The 15,662-nt window shown below is 45.8% G+C and overlaps 1 protein-coding gene across 1 annotated transcript; it reads left to right on the top strand.

Annotated features, from left to right (window-relative positions):
- The first annotated feature begins 1,990 nt into the window (after positions 1-1,990).
- LOC143115776 (cytokine receptor common subunit beta-like) lies at positions 1,991-11,452 on the top strand. The gene is made up of 14 exons (XM_076277599.1): positions 1,991-2,049; positions 2,340-2,498; positions 2,619-2,739; positions 2,854-3,029; positions 3,225-3,367; positions 4,240-4,384; positions 4,782-4,917; positions 5,462-5,616; positions 6,259-6,389; positions 6,495-6,678; positions 8,272-8,356; positions 9,099-9,177; positions 9,303-9,406; positions 10,591-11,452. Exons 2-14 carry the CDS (start codon positions 2,363-2,365, stop codon positions 10,982-10,984), a joined length of 1,989 nt encoding a protein of 662 aa, XP_076133714.1. The 5' UTR covers positions 1,991-2,049; positions 2,340-2,362; the 3' UTR covers positions 10,985-11,452.
- Positions 11,453-15,662: the final 4,210 nt, after the last annotated feature.

Raw genomic sequence — 15,662 nt, 5'->3', positions numbered from 1 at the left:
TCACAATAAAAGGCCACTCTAAAATGTGCAGTTTCACAAGCACAATGCTACAGATGTCACAAGTTTAAAGGAATGTGCAACTGCTGTAATTTGAGTATTTATATTTTGACATCACTCATGGCCATACCATCTCAACAAACTTAATAAAGGAAGCTATCTACAGAAAAACTCCATATTGCCTCACTAAGCTCTGGACTCAGGGCAGTGGGCTGCAGCAGAATAAGCTCCCCTGGTGATGCAGGAGGTGAAGTTTAGAAAAGAACACGGCTTAGAGAGGAACAACACTCAGATGATGGAGTCATCACTTTTGGAGTTGTTGACTTGGCACACTGTGGGGGTTTTGTGTACAGTAATTGTGAGACCCCTGAGGGGGTCTTGGCAGATGCCATGTGATGTATTTCCACATAAAGCCCGCTTTCACTTCCAGTTCCACGGGCGTGTGCAGCGCGGGCAGGGCCTGGCGCATGCAGTGGCACAGTGCGCGTCCTTCAGTCCTGGCCACGGAGCAGTAGTGGTACAACCTTGGGTCATTTCAACCCGTGATATACTGAGTACTGGCAGCGTTCTTTTTTTGTAGTGCCCTTTGAGATTTGTAACTATCACTTTCCAACTTCCTTGTTTCATCTTCCTCTTAGCATTCACTATTTGGGCAATGGGCCTGTAGACATTCACATCAATATGCAAATAGGAATATTTTGGAAAGCCAGATATTGCATGATTCAGATATCGCCTGCACACCTGAGTGCAGTCAAAGCCAGACAAAAGCTAGAACACCTGTCATGTTGAATGGCCTATGAGCAGAACGCCTGCAGACTGCAGTTTGAGGATGTCGGATTGGAGCAATAACCTGACAGTCATCAACAAAGCACCCAGATAACAGCTGACAGGAATCTGGAACACACCAGAGGTTTGCAGAGGCCGGTGAGTCCACCTGAGAGAAACACCTGTCAACGGCCACACTGACTAAGGGCTGCTTTCAAACTAACAGAATTTCTAACTAAGAGGCAAAATAGGTGAGAATAGTGTCCAACAGGATGTCTCCAAAGATGATGAACAGAAATATGAGAATGCACATTGCTAATCTGATAGCTAAGATCATTCTGTGAAAGGTTAACTTAACTTTGCTGTTGTTGTAGTTGTGTTGTTTACAGGAGGGTGAAGGACTGTATCAGCTGGCACTTCTGATGGGAGAGATAGAGCATTTAATTGAAACGGGAGATAATTAAGTGGATCTGGCAACTGGCCCGGTCTCCCAACAACGCTAAAACAATGATTATGATAACAACAGAAGTTTTGATTTTAGTTTAAATGAGCATCACTAGAGCAGTGGTTCTCAACCAGTGTGCTGTGAGACAAAGTCAGGTGTGCCATGGAATTTTGAGCAACTCAATGCAATTTTTATACAGCCACATTGAGGGTGTTTTTAATGCATAAATGACACAGATTCTTAATTTAAAACCTCATATTATATGAGCACATGCTCATCACTGTTGTCTCAGCTCATGAACACTGTACAGAAAACAAATTGGCATAACAAAATTAACCACTCCTCTTACAACCTATAGTAATCTGTGTGCCACACTTTAAAATCACTGCACCCTAATTCATAGTAGGTGTGCCTTGGCATTTAGGTTTGACCTTTGGTGTGGCTTATCCCCAAAAAGGTTGAGAACATCTGCCCTAGAGAACGTGAATAGCGTAGTTTTTGGAGTCTGGCGGGTTTTGTACAAGGCTGATGCTACTTGAAGTTAAAACACGTCTACGAAGTTGAAAACAAATCGTCGGACAGCGTTTAGTCTTATAGTCACATGGAGAAACGAAAGATAATTTAGAGAACAACCCGAGGAGAAAAGTCACAGGTGAGGACTCAAAACATTAGGCTACTTAAAAGTGATACCCCGCGTTCTGGAAAACCAACGCGTCATTCAAACGTCACTCCAACGCTGAGCCCTTCTGCTATAACTCCCACAGAGGGATGGCCGCGTGTCATATGAAGGGGCAGATGCCCTGAAAATGTCTCCAGAAAGAAGAAAACATGTCTGACTCCAGGTATGCCTCTTTTCTTAGGATTACATCGTTAAGTATTTGGAAATCTTACTTAGCCAATGTAATGGTCAAGCCTTGATATATTTGGTAAGGGTTCATCAGGATTAGCCTGTAACAGAGATTTTGTGCTGTGTTGTTTTTGTTGTTTAACATCAAATGACACTTTTATGTTATTTCCATATGTTTATTTTACTTAGAATGTTTTCAGTGTGACAGAAAGCTGTCAAGTACAGTAATTAGAATGTTATATTGGAACACCATGTTTTTATGTAACACTGTCTTTTCACTTCCAGATATAATTCTTTCTTAGGTCCTGATGCAGCTGTACACCTCGGGGTGCAGTAACTTGATCATGTTCACATTGTCAGCATTTGCTGCCTTAATTCCACCACTGGTTGTTCTGGCCTCTAAATCTCAACATTGCCAACCCCAGACCAGTCCCTACTTTCATGGTAAGAAAGTGGTTATGAAATTTCATAACCAGATTCTATTAATATTCTTACTTTCTTATCAAAATCTACGGCAATCACAACCAATGTTACTGAATGGTCTCTATTTTACGCTGTCCCCAGAGTCCTCTGCTCTTGCGTCGCTCCAGTGCCGTAATGACTACTCCACTCACATCCAGTGCAGCTGGACACAGCCCCCCAACACCCGCCTGCACCTCTTCCACCTGGCTGTGTTCAGGAACAGGTTGTTCAGACAGTGCTGTAGGAATTTGAAATCTCAAATTGAATACCGTCAGTGAAACTCTAATAATGTAAAAAAATATTATCTATCTATCTATCTATCTGATTCATTCCAAAGGAGCACTGAGTCGCCCTGTGTGCCTGTTCCTCCTCCATCTCAGGATGCAGAGGGTCACCTCAAAGCCCACTGTCGGTACAACACCAGTATGTTTGTCATCCATGCGCAAGACTTTTTTTTCTTCAAGGTTCCTCATGTGAAGTTCCTCTCCAAGACTGTTGACCTTCACAATCAAGGTAGACCTGCACGTGTCTTACATCTACATCGATGTGTATTTATACTGTAGAGTTCTTGCAACAAGGTTATGCATATCTACCTGCTTGACTAATATTCACTAAATCTGCAGCAGTTACAAATGTTAGTGTTATGTTGTGGTAATGGAATATTGTCTCAGCTGGTGAGATTGTTGTTGTTGTTATTGTTTGTTGCAGTGAGAGATCCTCCACACCACCTGTCCGTGAAGGTCACAGAGGAGGGACACTCGGAGTTGACCTGGCAGAGCCATGGGACCCTCGAGCCCTCCCCATCCTCCACCTATCAGGTGCACTACAGACAGACCGACCAGGAGTGGACAGTGAGTCAGTCACACACAAGGGACATTCAGTCCAAACCTTCTTCTACACTCACTGTGTATAAAGCACAATACATTTGATATAGCAACAGTGATGCTATAGGTCAGTGACCTTTCTTTCCTCATCCTTATTCTTCTTATTGAAATGGGCTGCATGCACACAGCTATATGTGAAAAGCATTTATGCAGTCTGGTCATCTACTCTGCTCAGTGCTGTCCAGCCATCAGCTACTCAGATAGATTTCAGTTGACAGCATTTCTTTCACGGCCGGCCCAGGAAGAGGATGAAGGGGCTCTCTTTAATGATTCCCTGGAACATCATCACTGTGTTTTATAGGGTTCCCAGGAGAGGTTCTCTCTGAAGCACAGTGATCAAATCAGTTCAGTCCAAGTTGTGCAAGCTATTACTGTCATAGTAATTGCACTCCGTGATTTTTAAGCTGTTTAAAGGAATGGTGTGACAAGTAATGTCTAAATCACATATTACAACAGGAGCAGACCTTCCCCCTTATGATTGGTCAAGTTTGACAAAATAACAATCTTGAATCTGGATCCTGATCCAGATTATCATATAGGACTTCAAGCAGGAGCACACCAAAATAAATTTAAAGTGAATTGGAACAATATTTTTTAAATTGTGTGAGCACACACACCACACACACCACACACACACACACACACACACACACACACACCACACACACACACACACACACACACAGATGGACCTGATTACAATACCATCCACCCCCCATCATAATAACTGTGCAGGAAATTATCTGCTTGCTAACAGGTAGGTAGTTAGACAGATAGCCAGTTTATAACGCTGTTCAGTGGTGTGTGTTGTGGCCTTGTCTGTCTTCCTATGTGTGCAGGAGCTGGAGGTCCAGGGTCAGGACCTGCGTCTGGAGGCGTCTGCACTAGTGCCTGACGGCAGGTACGAGGCCAGGGTCAGAGCCAAGAGCCATCAGGGCGTCTGGACGGAGTGGAGCCCCCTGGTGCACTGGAGGCCCAGTGATGGTGAGCATTGGGACAGAGGGGATGGAGTCTGGTTTCTGGTTGTAAGAGGAGCCATGGAAGATGGAACAAAAGAGATGGAAAAGCCTGTAAACCGTGTCCAAGTGATTCTAAGCGTTCATGCTTTCTGTGTGCTGCTGGTTGGCTTGCTGCTGCTGGCGCTGGTGTTGGTGCTGGTCTTACATTGTGTCAAATAACAACATGAATAGAGATGGTGAGGTTGCTAGATTAAAACTGTGTGCCATCACTGACCTCACGTTGTTGGAAAAATAATGGGTTATTGAACACTTATTTCTATATCAAGAAATGTAATGTAAAATAATGTTGGTGTGTGTGTGTGTGTGTGTGTGTGTGTGTGTGTGTGTGTGTGTGTGTGTGTGTGTGTGTGTGTGTGTGTCAGCATCTCTGCCAGGTCCCTCTAATCTTGGTTGTGTTTTGGACGGAGAGAAGAAGGTGCTCTGTAGCTGGGAGGCACACGCAGACCTCGCTCAATATGTCACCTACAATCTGTCCTACCGCATCAACCCCACAGCACAGTGAGTCTCTCACTCTTTCTGTCTCTGTCACTGTCTCTCGCTCCCTCCCTCCCTCCTGTTTTCTCTCTCTTTCTCTCTCTCACTCTCTGTATCTCTCTATCACTCACTTTCTTTCCTCATTTTATTCTCTCATTCAATGAACAAAGGACTGCAGAAGTGTATTTTTGTTGCTCAAGACACATTTAATTACATGGTAATGATAAGAGAATTGATTTGTATGGTAATGTGCATCCCACAGTCGTAAGGAAGGGGGTGAAACTATAATGACAGTCTGTCCTTGACGTACAGTTTAAAGCCCCCACCCATCCCTGCTTATGCACTGCCTCCATGCATTGTGTTATTGCACTGTCACTTTAATGCAGCGTTATCTTTTTTAGAGGGAGATAAAACTAGCACATCAGATTAGATGGTCTTAATTCAATCTCACACTCTCACTTGTCTCTTTCCTCCCTCCCTTCCTCCCACCTCTCTCTCTCTCTCTCTCTCTCTCTCTCACACCTCCACCCTCCCTCCCTCCTTCCCTCTCGTCTGCGTTGGCTGACAGGCCTGGCCAGTGCTGTCCCCAGCCCCCCGGGCTCCTCAACAGGACGGCTCCAGTGCTGGGCTTCGGCTGCACTCTCCCCGTCACCACGGCCAGGTCCCTTCAGGTCCAGCTCAAGGCGATGCCCATCAGGAGAGAATTTAAGTCCCACAAACACAGTATGTTTTGATGAGTGTTTCGTTGCATTCTTAGTAGCGGTCCATTAAACCTAATCATTTATCACTTGTTCTTAGTGTTTGGGAGTGCTTTGGTGAGGGCCAGATTGCACCTGTGCTGCCCCCCTGTGTCCATGTTATGTATTGTGAGCTGATGTCCTGAGACTTATGCTACCCGTATACATCAGAAGACTTTGACACGATTTGGGAAAGATTCTTGAAAGATTTTTTCTTTTTCTTTTACTAATGCCCCCAACTTTACTACACTCTTTCAAGAATCTTTCCCAAATCTTGTCAAAGTCTTCTGGTGCAAGGATGGCTTTAGTTGATTTACATCTTACATTTATTAATTTAGCTGACGCCTTTGTCCAAAGCCACTTGGACATTAGTGTAGCAGTAAATACTCCCTTGCACTAAGAACTAAACCAGAAAATGACAGTTCAGAATCAAGTGAAGAGGAAGTGCATTGTAAGTGCAAGTTAAGTGTGATAGGTTGTCAGTGGTGTAAGTGATTAGTGCAAGTTCAGTGTGATAGGTTAGTAGTGGTGTAAGTGGTAAGTGGGTGCAAAACCGGAGATCACGTTCTAGTTGATGCATGTCTGTGGGTGTCACCATGGAGACCTGACATGATGGTGTGTGTCCTAGTCCAGCCCCCCAGGCCCACTGGCGTCCAGGTGGAGGGGAGGGGGGACAACTGGAGGCTGAGCTGGACTCCGCCCAAGCTGCCCACTGTTCCCATCGCCATGGAGATTTACTACTGGAGCGCTGACACGCCGGTAAGGAAGCTCCTCTCAGACGTGTAGGATCATGATGCCATTGATTGATTTTCTCTCCAGTTTCCCTGGTCACGTTGTCCCTCCTCTCCACCACCTCCCCCTCAGGAGGACCGTACATCCTTCACTCTGGAGGCTCACACAGACTCCCACTCCATCCCAACTGCATCACTACAACCCTCCACGCGCTACTGTGCCCAGGTCCGAGCGCGGGTGGACACGTCAAGGAGCAGCCATTACAGCGGCTATCCCTCCTTGTGGAGCAAACCCGTCCACTGGACCACAAGCTCAGGTGACCAGCCAACAACCCTAATATAACCTCTGCACAACATCTCTTCAACCTCTGCACAGTCGTATGCACTTTACTATAGTATCAGATTCCCGAAGGCTGTCCATTGGGACAGGTAGAGTACTTCTGTGTCTTCACATGCTGTGATGTTTTTAAACTTAAAACCACACAAATAAGGTGCAGTTGAATGAAGAAGCTGGGACTATATCAAAGTAGCAGTCCAGTTAGCAGGAGCTGACCCCAGCTGCCCTGCTGTGAGGAGAGCCAGCACTTCTCATCTGTCATCTCTTTTAATCATGTCCTCTCCTCCACACACTTGTTTTAATGTCCATTTGATCGGGGCAGCCATCTGGCAAACGCCAGTGAAGCAGAGAGAGCAAACAGGCAGGCAGTGGTGCGAGCTGAGGTGGACGTCTAGTGCCAAAGAAACAAACAGCATCAAACCTCAGCCACAACTGCTGCCTTTAATACTGATGTGGCAGACACATAAAAGTATTTTTACAAAATGACAATTTCTACAAAATGTGTCACCTCTACACTCTATACATATACATAACAGGACTTAAGTCAACCTTTTGACACAGTGACTGTCATACAATGGTCCCTTCTAGTGTAGCTAAGAAAAAATATTGTGCCCCTTCAATATAGGGATAAAATAAACACAGCGACACTCAGTCTTTGTGGTATAAAAGGGGCCAACATGTGCAAACAACATAATAAAATAGGCCCATATGATGTGCCACCTCAACATAAGAGTTCAGTGTCATTTATATGGGCTGAATTTTAGCAAACATACAGTAACGGTAGCCAGCTGGTCCATAGCTGGGCACTATGTACGTTTTGTAAACCCCCTGTTAGCTCTCTCTGCTTCACTGGCGTTTGCCAGATGGCTGCCCCGAACAAATGGACATTAAAACAAGTGTGTGGAGGAGAGTAGCCTGGGCTTCTAGCTCAATTGTTGGCGCGCTTGACTCCTGTTCCAAGGTGTCCAGCCGTTCAGAGGACAAGGTGCGGGTTCGAGTCCAGGCGAGTGCAGGGCTGAGCTGTGTGGTCAACACAATGCAACACGTGCATTATTGTGTACACTGCATAAGGTGAAATGACTGCAGTCTGCAGTCTGAGCTTGACTTGTATTGTTCTCCATTTATGGGTCATTTGAAAAATCTGCGAATTATCATTGAAAAGTAAAAATGGCCAGATCCGATTATACTGTATATTGAGCATTTATGAATTGTGTTTAAATAGAAGGTAGAATGCATCTGTCTAAGCAAGGAGAAGGGAGTGAGGGAAAGAGAGATGACAGAAGAGGGGGAGGTGAAGGACAGGGAAGAACAGCACTGAAATGGAGGAATTATGATAGAATTAGAAAGGACATGCTTAACTTAATCCCTTTTAATATTGTGCATGACTCATATTTCTTAATTAGTGCATTCATTACCATGTGTGATATAAACAAGTAAACATGTGTGTATGTGTACAGTGGAATTAATGAAATCCGCTCTCAGAAGTGTCTGAAGGAAATCTCTCTCTCTCTCTCTCTCCCTTTCTCTCTCTCTTTCTCTCTCTCTCTCTCTCTCTCTCTGGATGGGTTGGCAGTCCTGTGGTCGGCCTTCATGATCTCATATGTGACTATGGCAGCCTGTGTGTTTGTAACAGTCTTTCTCCTTTACATCTGTCAAAGGTAAATACATAACACAACAATTACATATACTTTATACCGTATATACTGTACCTTATTTCACAGACTCAAAGTCCAGATAAACATATCACATATTACATAAAGAGCACATGCATACAAACACACATGCATACATACATACATACAGACATAAAAATGACTGTATGACAGTTAATGACATTTTTAAAACGGATTGTTCTGGTCCTTAATTATGATTGGCTGAATCACGTCCGATGCCGTTGTAAAACCCAGCACAACCCTTCATGTTGACTGCATTTCGTTCTATATTACTGCGCTACTTAAAATTGATTCAAAAGTTAACGTTGCTAAGTCTCAATGTTGCTTGGCAACCACTCTGATAGAGGGAATATATATATTTCTTGGCGGCAGAATGATTATCTATGAATAAATCATTATATTTCTCGTTGTTGTTCCCTTTATTTTGGGAAACTTTGCCAGGACTGTAAATGTGGTAACAGTTTTACAGCGCAATAAGCCACTTGAGTGCGAGTGATTTTAGAACAGCAAAGGGGGGTTTGCACTGCACATCGTGCCTAACAACGCCCTGCAGCGGTGCTAAAAGCACTGGAACCTACAGCCTCTTGGGCATTACTGGTTAACTATATCAATTGGTAATAACAGAACATATCAATTATCAGGATTTTGTAATCATTCATACAGACATACAATACCTGTCTCTCATGCAGTCTTTCTCTTACTGTTTCTCTCTCTCTCTTTGTTTCAGGAGGTTCAGGCAGTGGGAAGTATCGATCCCAACACCTGTCAACAGCAAAGTGCTAAAGGACATCTCAAAAGGCAACCAAGTGTGTCCCCTGTATCAGGAAAAGCTCTTTCTGTGTGTATTAAGGCTGTCTGGATACTGTAATTTATAAACGTGTGTGTGTTTCTCTGTGTGTGTGTGTGTGTATGTTTGCTCCCTCATCCTCAGAAATCCCAAGTCAAGGGGGAAATGACCCAGTCTGAAGCGGACAGCCCCCACATTTACCAGGCCCACATCATGGAGCTGTCCCTGGCCCCAGACGTCCTCTCAGAGTAAGGGCAAGAGCTGCTCACAGGGCCCGACTGATTCAAATGGTGCCCCTGTGGCAGAAACCCTCATCCGTGAGGCTGCAACACGCTGTGTGAAATATGTAGGAGATTGTTATTGTCTTTACTGGTTCTTAATTCACACAGCCTATATTAATCTTTAATCAGCTTGGCACATCTAACCAAACAAAGTGCAGTGTTCTCAACACAATAAAGTTATGTTTAATTATTTAGTAGATGCCTCTACCCAAATAGTCAGGGATGTTTTGCTGTGTAAACTTCCATAAACTGGAGGGTAATTGATGGGTGGCTAGTAAGAGTAGATAGGCTCAGGCAGATGATGTTGGGTTCTGTAGACAACAGAAAGACTTGACTTGAAATGTTAGCTACCACAGCCAGTAGACCAACTACTGTGGTCATAAATTGAATGAATGTTGCTGTTTCTTTCATAAGCAAAGAAAGGGTGTTTTATCATCACAATATGCTGCATTTCATTTTTATGCGTTTTGAGAAAGATGGCAGGAATACGGCATCTATTCCTGGGATGTGTTATCTACAAGTCCCCAGGCTTCATTCCAAGCTTCGACAGGGTTATGGTGTAAAAACACACCTTCCATCTCCAAGAGAATAGAGCACTCTGCTGGGTCCCGCGCTTTGTGGCTCAGAATGATGGCTGTCTTGACCCTGTCCACATCAATTAATGAGTCGGGGAACTTTCTTTAGAGTTTTAGTTGTACTGTGGGGAAAATGTCTCATTTGGTTACAATTGATATAAATAGCATGTAACCTTTTCAAGTTTTAGGCCTAACCTCATTGGAACCTCAGAGATCAGTGGAAATGATCTGCAATGCACAATGCTACATGTTTTGCAACATAACTTAAAGGGCTCAGCTGACTGTTTACTGTTATGAAAACATTAATTGTAGTCAGGATGAAGGTGTCATGTTAACACACATGGAAAAAAAAATGTGAATGACGTTGGAATCCAGGTGTTCGGCCTTGAAACTCAAATCCTCCACAGCAACAACTTTGTTGTGATGCAGCAAGCTGCAGCATGTCCTGTGAGCGGCTGCAGCTGCCTGCCGCCCGCTCCTCCTCAGCGTCCCTTCTGCTCGGCGCGTGGAGCCGCTCCGTCCGATCGTGGGAGTTGTCCTCATGCCTCTGCTCTGCTCTCCCTCTCTTCCTGCCAGGGAGCTGGACGACGTCTCCACTTCCTCTTTTCCCACCAGGCTCTCGGCCGACGCTCAGACAGGAAGTATCCTGGCTGTCGAGGAGGATGATTTGTACCAGCCGGTGCCCTGCTGTGGTTTCGACGCAGACAAAACGCTCGCCACGCCCTCCGCATCAAAGGCGTCTGAGTTGAGCTTCGATGACCTGTACATGGCCTGCCCAAGGTCAGGATCCTCCACGGTGATGGGAGAAGAAGTCCTCTCAGAAGTTGTGACCTGTCCACCCCTTTCCTCCTGCCCTGACGACTCGATTCACAACTGTGTGTCAACATCAGAGACATCTGTGACCTTTCCAGAAGTTTCTGCCCAGCCTGACTCCCCCTCACCAGCAGCAGACCAACATCCTGCACCATGATCACGCCACTGTCATGATTTGACCCAGCAACAACAGACAAAAGAGACTTAATGTAATTCCAAAGGAACTTCAATGAGAGAGACAACCATTGATTACTGTTCAACCACTGATTACTGTTCTAACTTCTCTTGTAATGCCATCTTTGTCCAGTAGAGGTAGTTGTAGCCCTTTGAAACCTTTGTTCAGCAAACTGTGTCTGTGCAGTAATAAGGTGCCTAGTTTAGATCATAGCTTGACTGATTTTGTTGCTGTATCATTCAAATGAGTTGTTTGAATTCATAATTTTTTACTATGCTGCTTTGAAGTTTTTGTGCCCAATGCACCCTTTAATAGTTTTAAGCAGTGCAGTGTGAATAAATTGTGAATCATTATGAATGGAGTTAAGTGATTCAAGCTTAGTTTGAATATCCTGCAATTACGTGGTATTCAGTGTATTCTATCTTAAATAAAAACGTCTGCATCGCTGCATCCGCTGTGACGGTTAAAGTTGTTTGAGAGGTTGCCGGTGTGTGTGACTGTGTGTGTGTGTACTGTATGTGTGTGTGTGTGTGTGTTTATGTGTGTGTGTGTGTGTGTGGGTGTGTGTGTGTGTATGTGTGTAAGAGAGGAAGCAGCTGGAAAACAAATGTCAGGCTAGTGTTGAGGGATATAGATGGAGGGCGATACTGGTCTATATACCAGCATCACCGCACAGACTCACTTTCCTTCTCTCTCTCCCCCCCCCCTCTCTCTCTCACACACACACACATAGTACACATCAACACAGAGAAAGATGAGATCCCATTCACTTTCAAAACATTTGAAGAGAGTGTGTTTGTCTGCATTTCTTCTGTACACCACTATGGCTGGATCTGTGCTGGTAGTGCAGGCCCGCGCGGTGCCCCCTCTGATGTGGAGCTCCTCTGATGGGACCTGCACACCAGGGGAGACGTGTCAACTCCATTTTACAGTTACAGTGGCAGAGTGTGACCTGTGTGTCGGTTTGTAGATTTGTGTGTGTGTGTGTGTGTCTCAATGGCATGTATGTCTGTGCATGCCCTTGTGCTTTCTCTCTCCCCTACACACACACACACACACACACACACACATCTACATCTGGAGAGGTGTTAAACAGCTGTGTCTGAAGGAGACCTTCAGGATTTATCACCTAACTGTCCCTCACCCGTCCCCTCCCCCTGAGCCTCCTATCTGTCAATCTGCTCCTCTCACCTCCCCTGCGGGTTTTCCGTTCACTTTACCTCCTTCACCTTCCTCCCATATAACCAGCGCCTCTCTCTCTATCCATAATCTCTCCCATATAACCAGCGCCTCTCTCTCTATCCATAATCTCTCCCATATAACCAGCGCCTCTCTCTCTATCCATAATCTCTCCCATATAACCAGCGCCTCTCTACTGTATCTCCATAATCTCTCTCCTTTCCCTCAGTAACGCCTCACACTCTCCTTCATTTAGTCATTCAGTTATTTTCTCTCTTTCTCTCTCCCCCCCTCTCTCTCTCCGTCTCTCTTTCCTTACATGCACAAAGCACACAAGCACAAGTGCTTTCCACAGCAGTATTGCTATTGATGCTAGTTCTCTATTTCTCTCCATCTTCCCAGAGAGAGCAGGAGCGGCGGCCCAAACTCACCTCACGCTCTGGGTCAGCCGTCCACTCAGACCCCCTGGACCCTCAAAGCAGAATCTTCAGGCAAGGAGAGTGAGCTAGGAAGAGCACGAGTTACACAGCCATACAGTCCCACTTTCCTACAAAATACTACACTGTACTATCACACCTACTGTGTGTATCTCAACCCTTTGGCTGTGATGTGTGATCATGACAGAGTGGAAGAGTGGCAGAGGTAGACAGACCGAATGAGAGTTTGTATTAGCCTTGAGTCAGATGATAACACTTATCACACATGACAGTTTACAAGACTGTTACAAGAAAAAAAAACTGAATCCTCACTTGCCAAAATGGATGTGAACTGGTTGATGGTGACCTGCCTGCCCCTGAGGCAATATTTCATTACATTACATTACATTACATTTGGCTGACGCATTTTTAGCCAAAGCGACTTACAACATGGTAAACAGTTTAAGTTTTAGAGCAGTTCTCAACAATTTTAGGACAATTTAAAAAACAGTAAAAATAAGTGCATCAGTGAGTGCTGTTTTTAATAGTTACTTGTCAGTTTAAGACGGCTGGTGAGTGCTAGGATCAGCACGACTTGTTGTAAGTGTTGCTATGAGAGGAGATGTTCTCTAAAGAACTGGGTCTTCAGGAGTTTTTTGAAAATGGAGAGGGATGTCCCTGCCCTTGTAGGAACTGGTAGTGTGTTCCACCAACGAGGAACAACAGATGAGAAAAGTTTGGATTGGCCTGAGCGTACCGGTGGTAGAGCTAGACGTCGTTCGTCTGAGGAGCGCAGCGGTCTGGAGGTAGCGTATGTCTGTATGAGGGCATTCAAGTAGGTGGGAGCAGAACCGGAGACTACTTTGTAGGCAAGCGTTAGAGCAGCGGGGTAACATGTGCCCTTTTGGGTTGGTTGTAGACCAGGCGCGCCGCCGCGTTCTGGATCATCTGAAGTGGTTTCACTGCACAGGCTGGGAGACCTGTCAGGAGGGCGTTGCAGTAGTCAAGTCGTGAGGTGATTATTGCCTGAACCAAAAGTTGGGTAGCATCTTGAGTCAAATAAGTCCTGATTTTCCGTATGTTGTAGAGTGCGAAGCGGCATGACCGGGCGACTGAGGCAACATGATCTGAGAAGTTTAGTTGGTTGTCGAGAACAACTCCTAGATTTCTTGCAGTCCTGGTAGGTGAAACAGACAGGGAGTCAAATTTGATGTTGATGTCGTGGTGTATGGTAGGTTTAGCTGGGAGGACCAGCAGTCCAGTCTTTGAGAGGTTCAGCTGGAGGTGGTGTGCCTTCATCCATGTAGCTATGTCTGAGAGGCGATCCGAGATCCGTGCTGAAACCAAGGGGTCATCAGGTGGAAAGAACAGATAGAGCTGTGTGTCATCTGCATAGCAGTGGTATGAGAAGCCATGCGAACGGATAATCTGTCCCAAGGAGGTGATGTAGATAGCAAAGAGAAGGGGGCCCAGCACTGAACCCTGGGGGACCCCTGTGGTGAGATGGTGAGGTGCAGATAGCTGACCAAGCCATGATACGTTAAACGAGTGTCCTGTGAGGTAGGATTCAAACCAGGAGAGAGCAGAACCGGAGATTCCCATGTTAGCGAGTATAGAGAGAAGGATGCAGTGATTAACCGTGTCAAAGGCAGCCGATAAGTCAAGCAGAATGAGTACTGATGACCGAGCGGTCGCCCTGGCTTCTTTTAAGGCTTCTGTTACAGACAGCAGAGCCGTTTCGGTAGAGTGGCCGCTTTTGAACCCAGACTGATTTGGATCCAGAAGGTTGTTTTGTGAAAGGAAGTCAGAGATCTGTTTGGAGACTGCTCGTTCAATGCCTTTGGATAGGAAAGGCAGGAGTGAGACAGGGCGGTAGTTCTCGACTTGAGCAGGGTTGAGAGAAGCTTTCTTAAGTAACGGTGTTACCCGGGCCATTTTGAACGCTGCTGGAAATGTGCCTGAGGTTAGTGAGGCATTGATCACATGTGTGATAGCTGGTGCGATGGTCGGGCTGATGGACTGAAGTAGGCTCGTAGGTATAGGGTCCAGCGAGCATGTGGTAGGACGGCTGCATGTCAGGAGTCTAGATACTTCACTCTCGGAGAGAGGCGTGAATGCTGAAAAAGATGTTCCAGCAGTCCCTAGAGGTTGTAGGAGTGCGGTATCTGAGTCAGATGCGTTGAGTGTAGAGAAGTGACTGCTGATTGTAAAAAATGAGGCGAGGGTATCTGCAGTAAGGCTGGATGGAGGAGGAGGCAGCTGAGGGTTGAGTAGCGATTTGAAGGTTGAGAAAAGTTTTCGAGTGTCTGTAGCGCTGTTGATTTTGTCATTGTAGAAAGCCGTCTTAGCAGCAGTGATGATGAGGTCAGGAGTGTCTGGTAGTTTTTGAGGTCATCAGTTAGTTTGGATTTGTGCCATTTCCTCTCCGCGGCTCTGAGTTTGGTGCGCTGCGATCGGAGGGTATCATTTAGCCATGGATGAGAGTGTTTGGATCGAGCTGGCCTTATGGTAAGAGGGCACAGCTCGTCTAGACACGAGCTCAGTGTGGAGCAGAGCGAGTCTGTGGCCTCATTAACCTCCAGAGAGGAGAAGGTGTTGAGTGGAGGTAGACCGGAGGCAACCACAGAGGAGAAGTGCGTTGGAGACAGGTTCCCGATGTTGCGGCGGAAGGTGACCATCGGCTGAGGAGCCGGAGGCTGTTCTGTCAGGCTGACGTTGAACTGGATGAAGAAGTGGTCAGAAAGATGGAGAGGCGTCACCATGAGGGTGTCTGTGCTGCAGTTCCGAGTGAGGATCAAGTCAAGCTCTTTGCCAGCTTTGTGAGTCGGTGGGCTTTGAACCAGTTTGAGGTCAAAGGAGTGGATCAGGGCCAAAAAGTCCGCTGAGCCTGGGGCATCTAAGTGGATGTTCATATCGCCAAGAACAAGAAGCGGACAGTCATGCTCAGGGATGGGGGACAGCAGAGTGTCAAGTTCGTCCATAAAGTGGCCTAGTTGGCCTGGAGGGCGGTAGATGACAAGCACGTAGAGTTTTTCTGGGGCGATCACTGTGATGGCATGGAATTC

The sequence above is a fragment of the Alosa pseudoharengus genome, unplaced genomic scaffold, assembly GCF_046254945.1.
Source record: "Alosa pseudoharengus isolate Yale_2024_CS ecotype anadromous, Long Island Sound unplaced genomic scaffold, YU_APseudo_1.1 YU_APseudo_1.1_scf_1, whole genome shotgun sequence".
NCBI classification, from domain to species: Eukaryota; Metazoa; Chordata; class Actinopteri; order Clupeiformes; family Clupeidae; genus Alosa; species Alosa pseudoharengus.
Note: the sequence above shows the minus strand (reverse complement) of the source record. Positions and strands in the feature narration are given on the sequence as shown.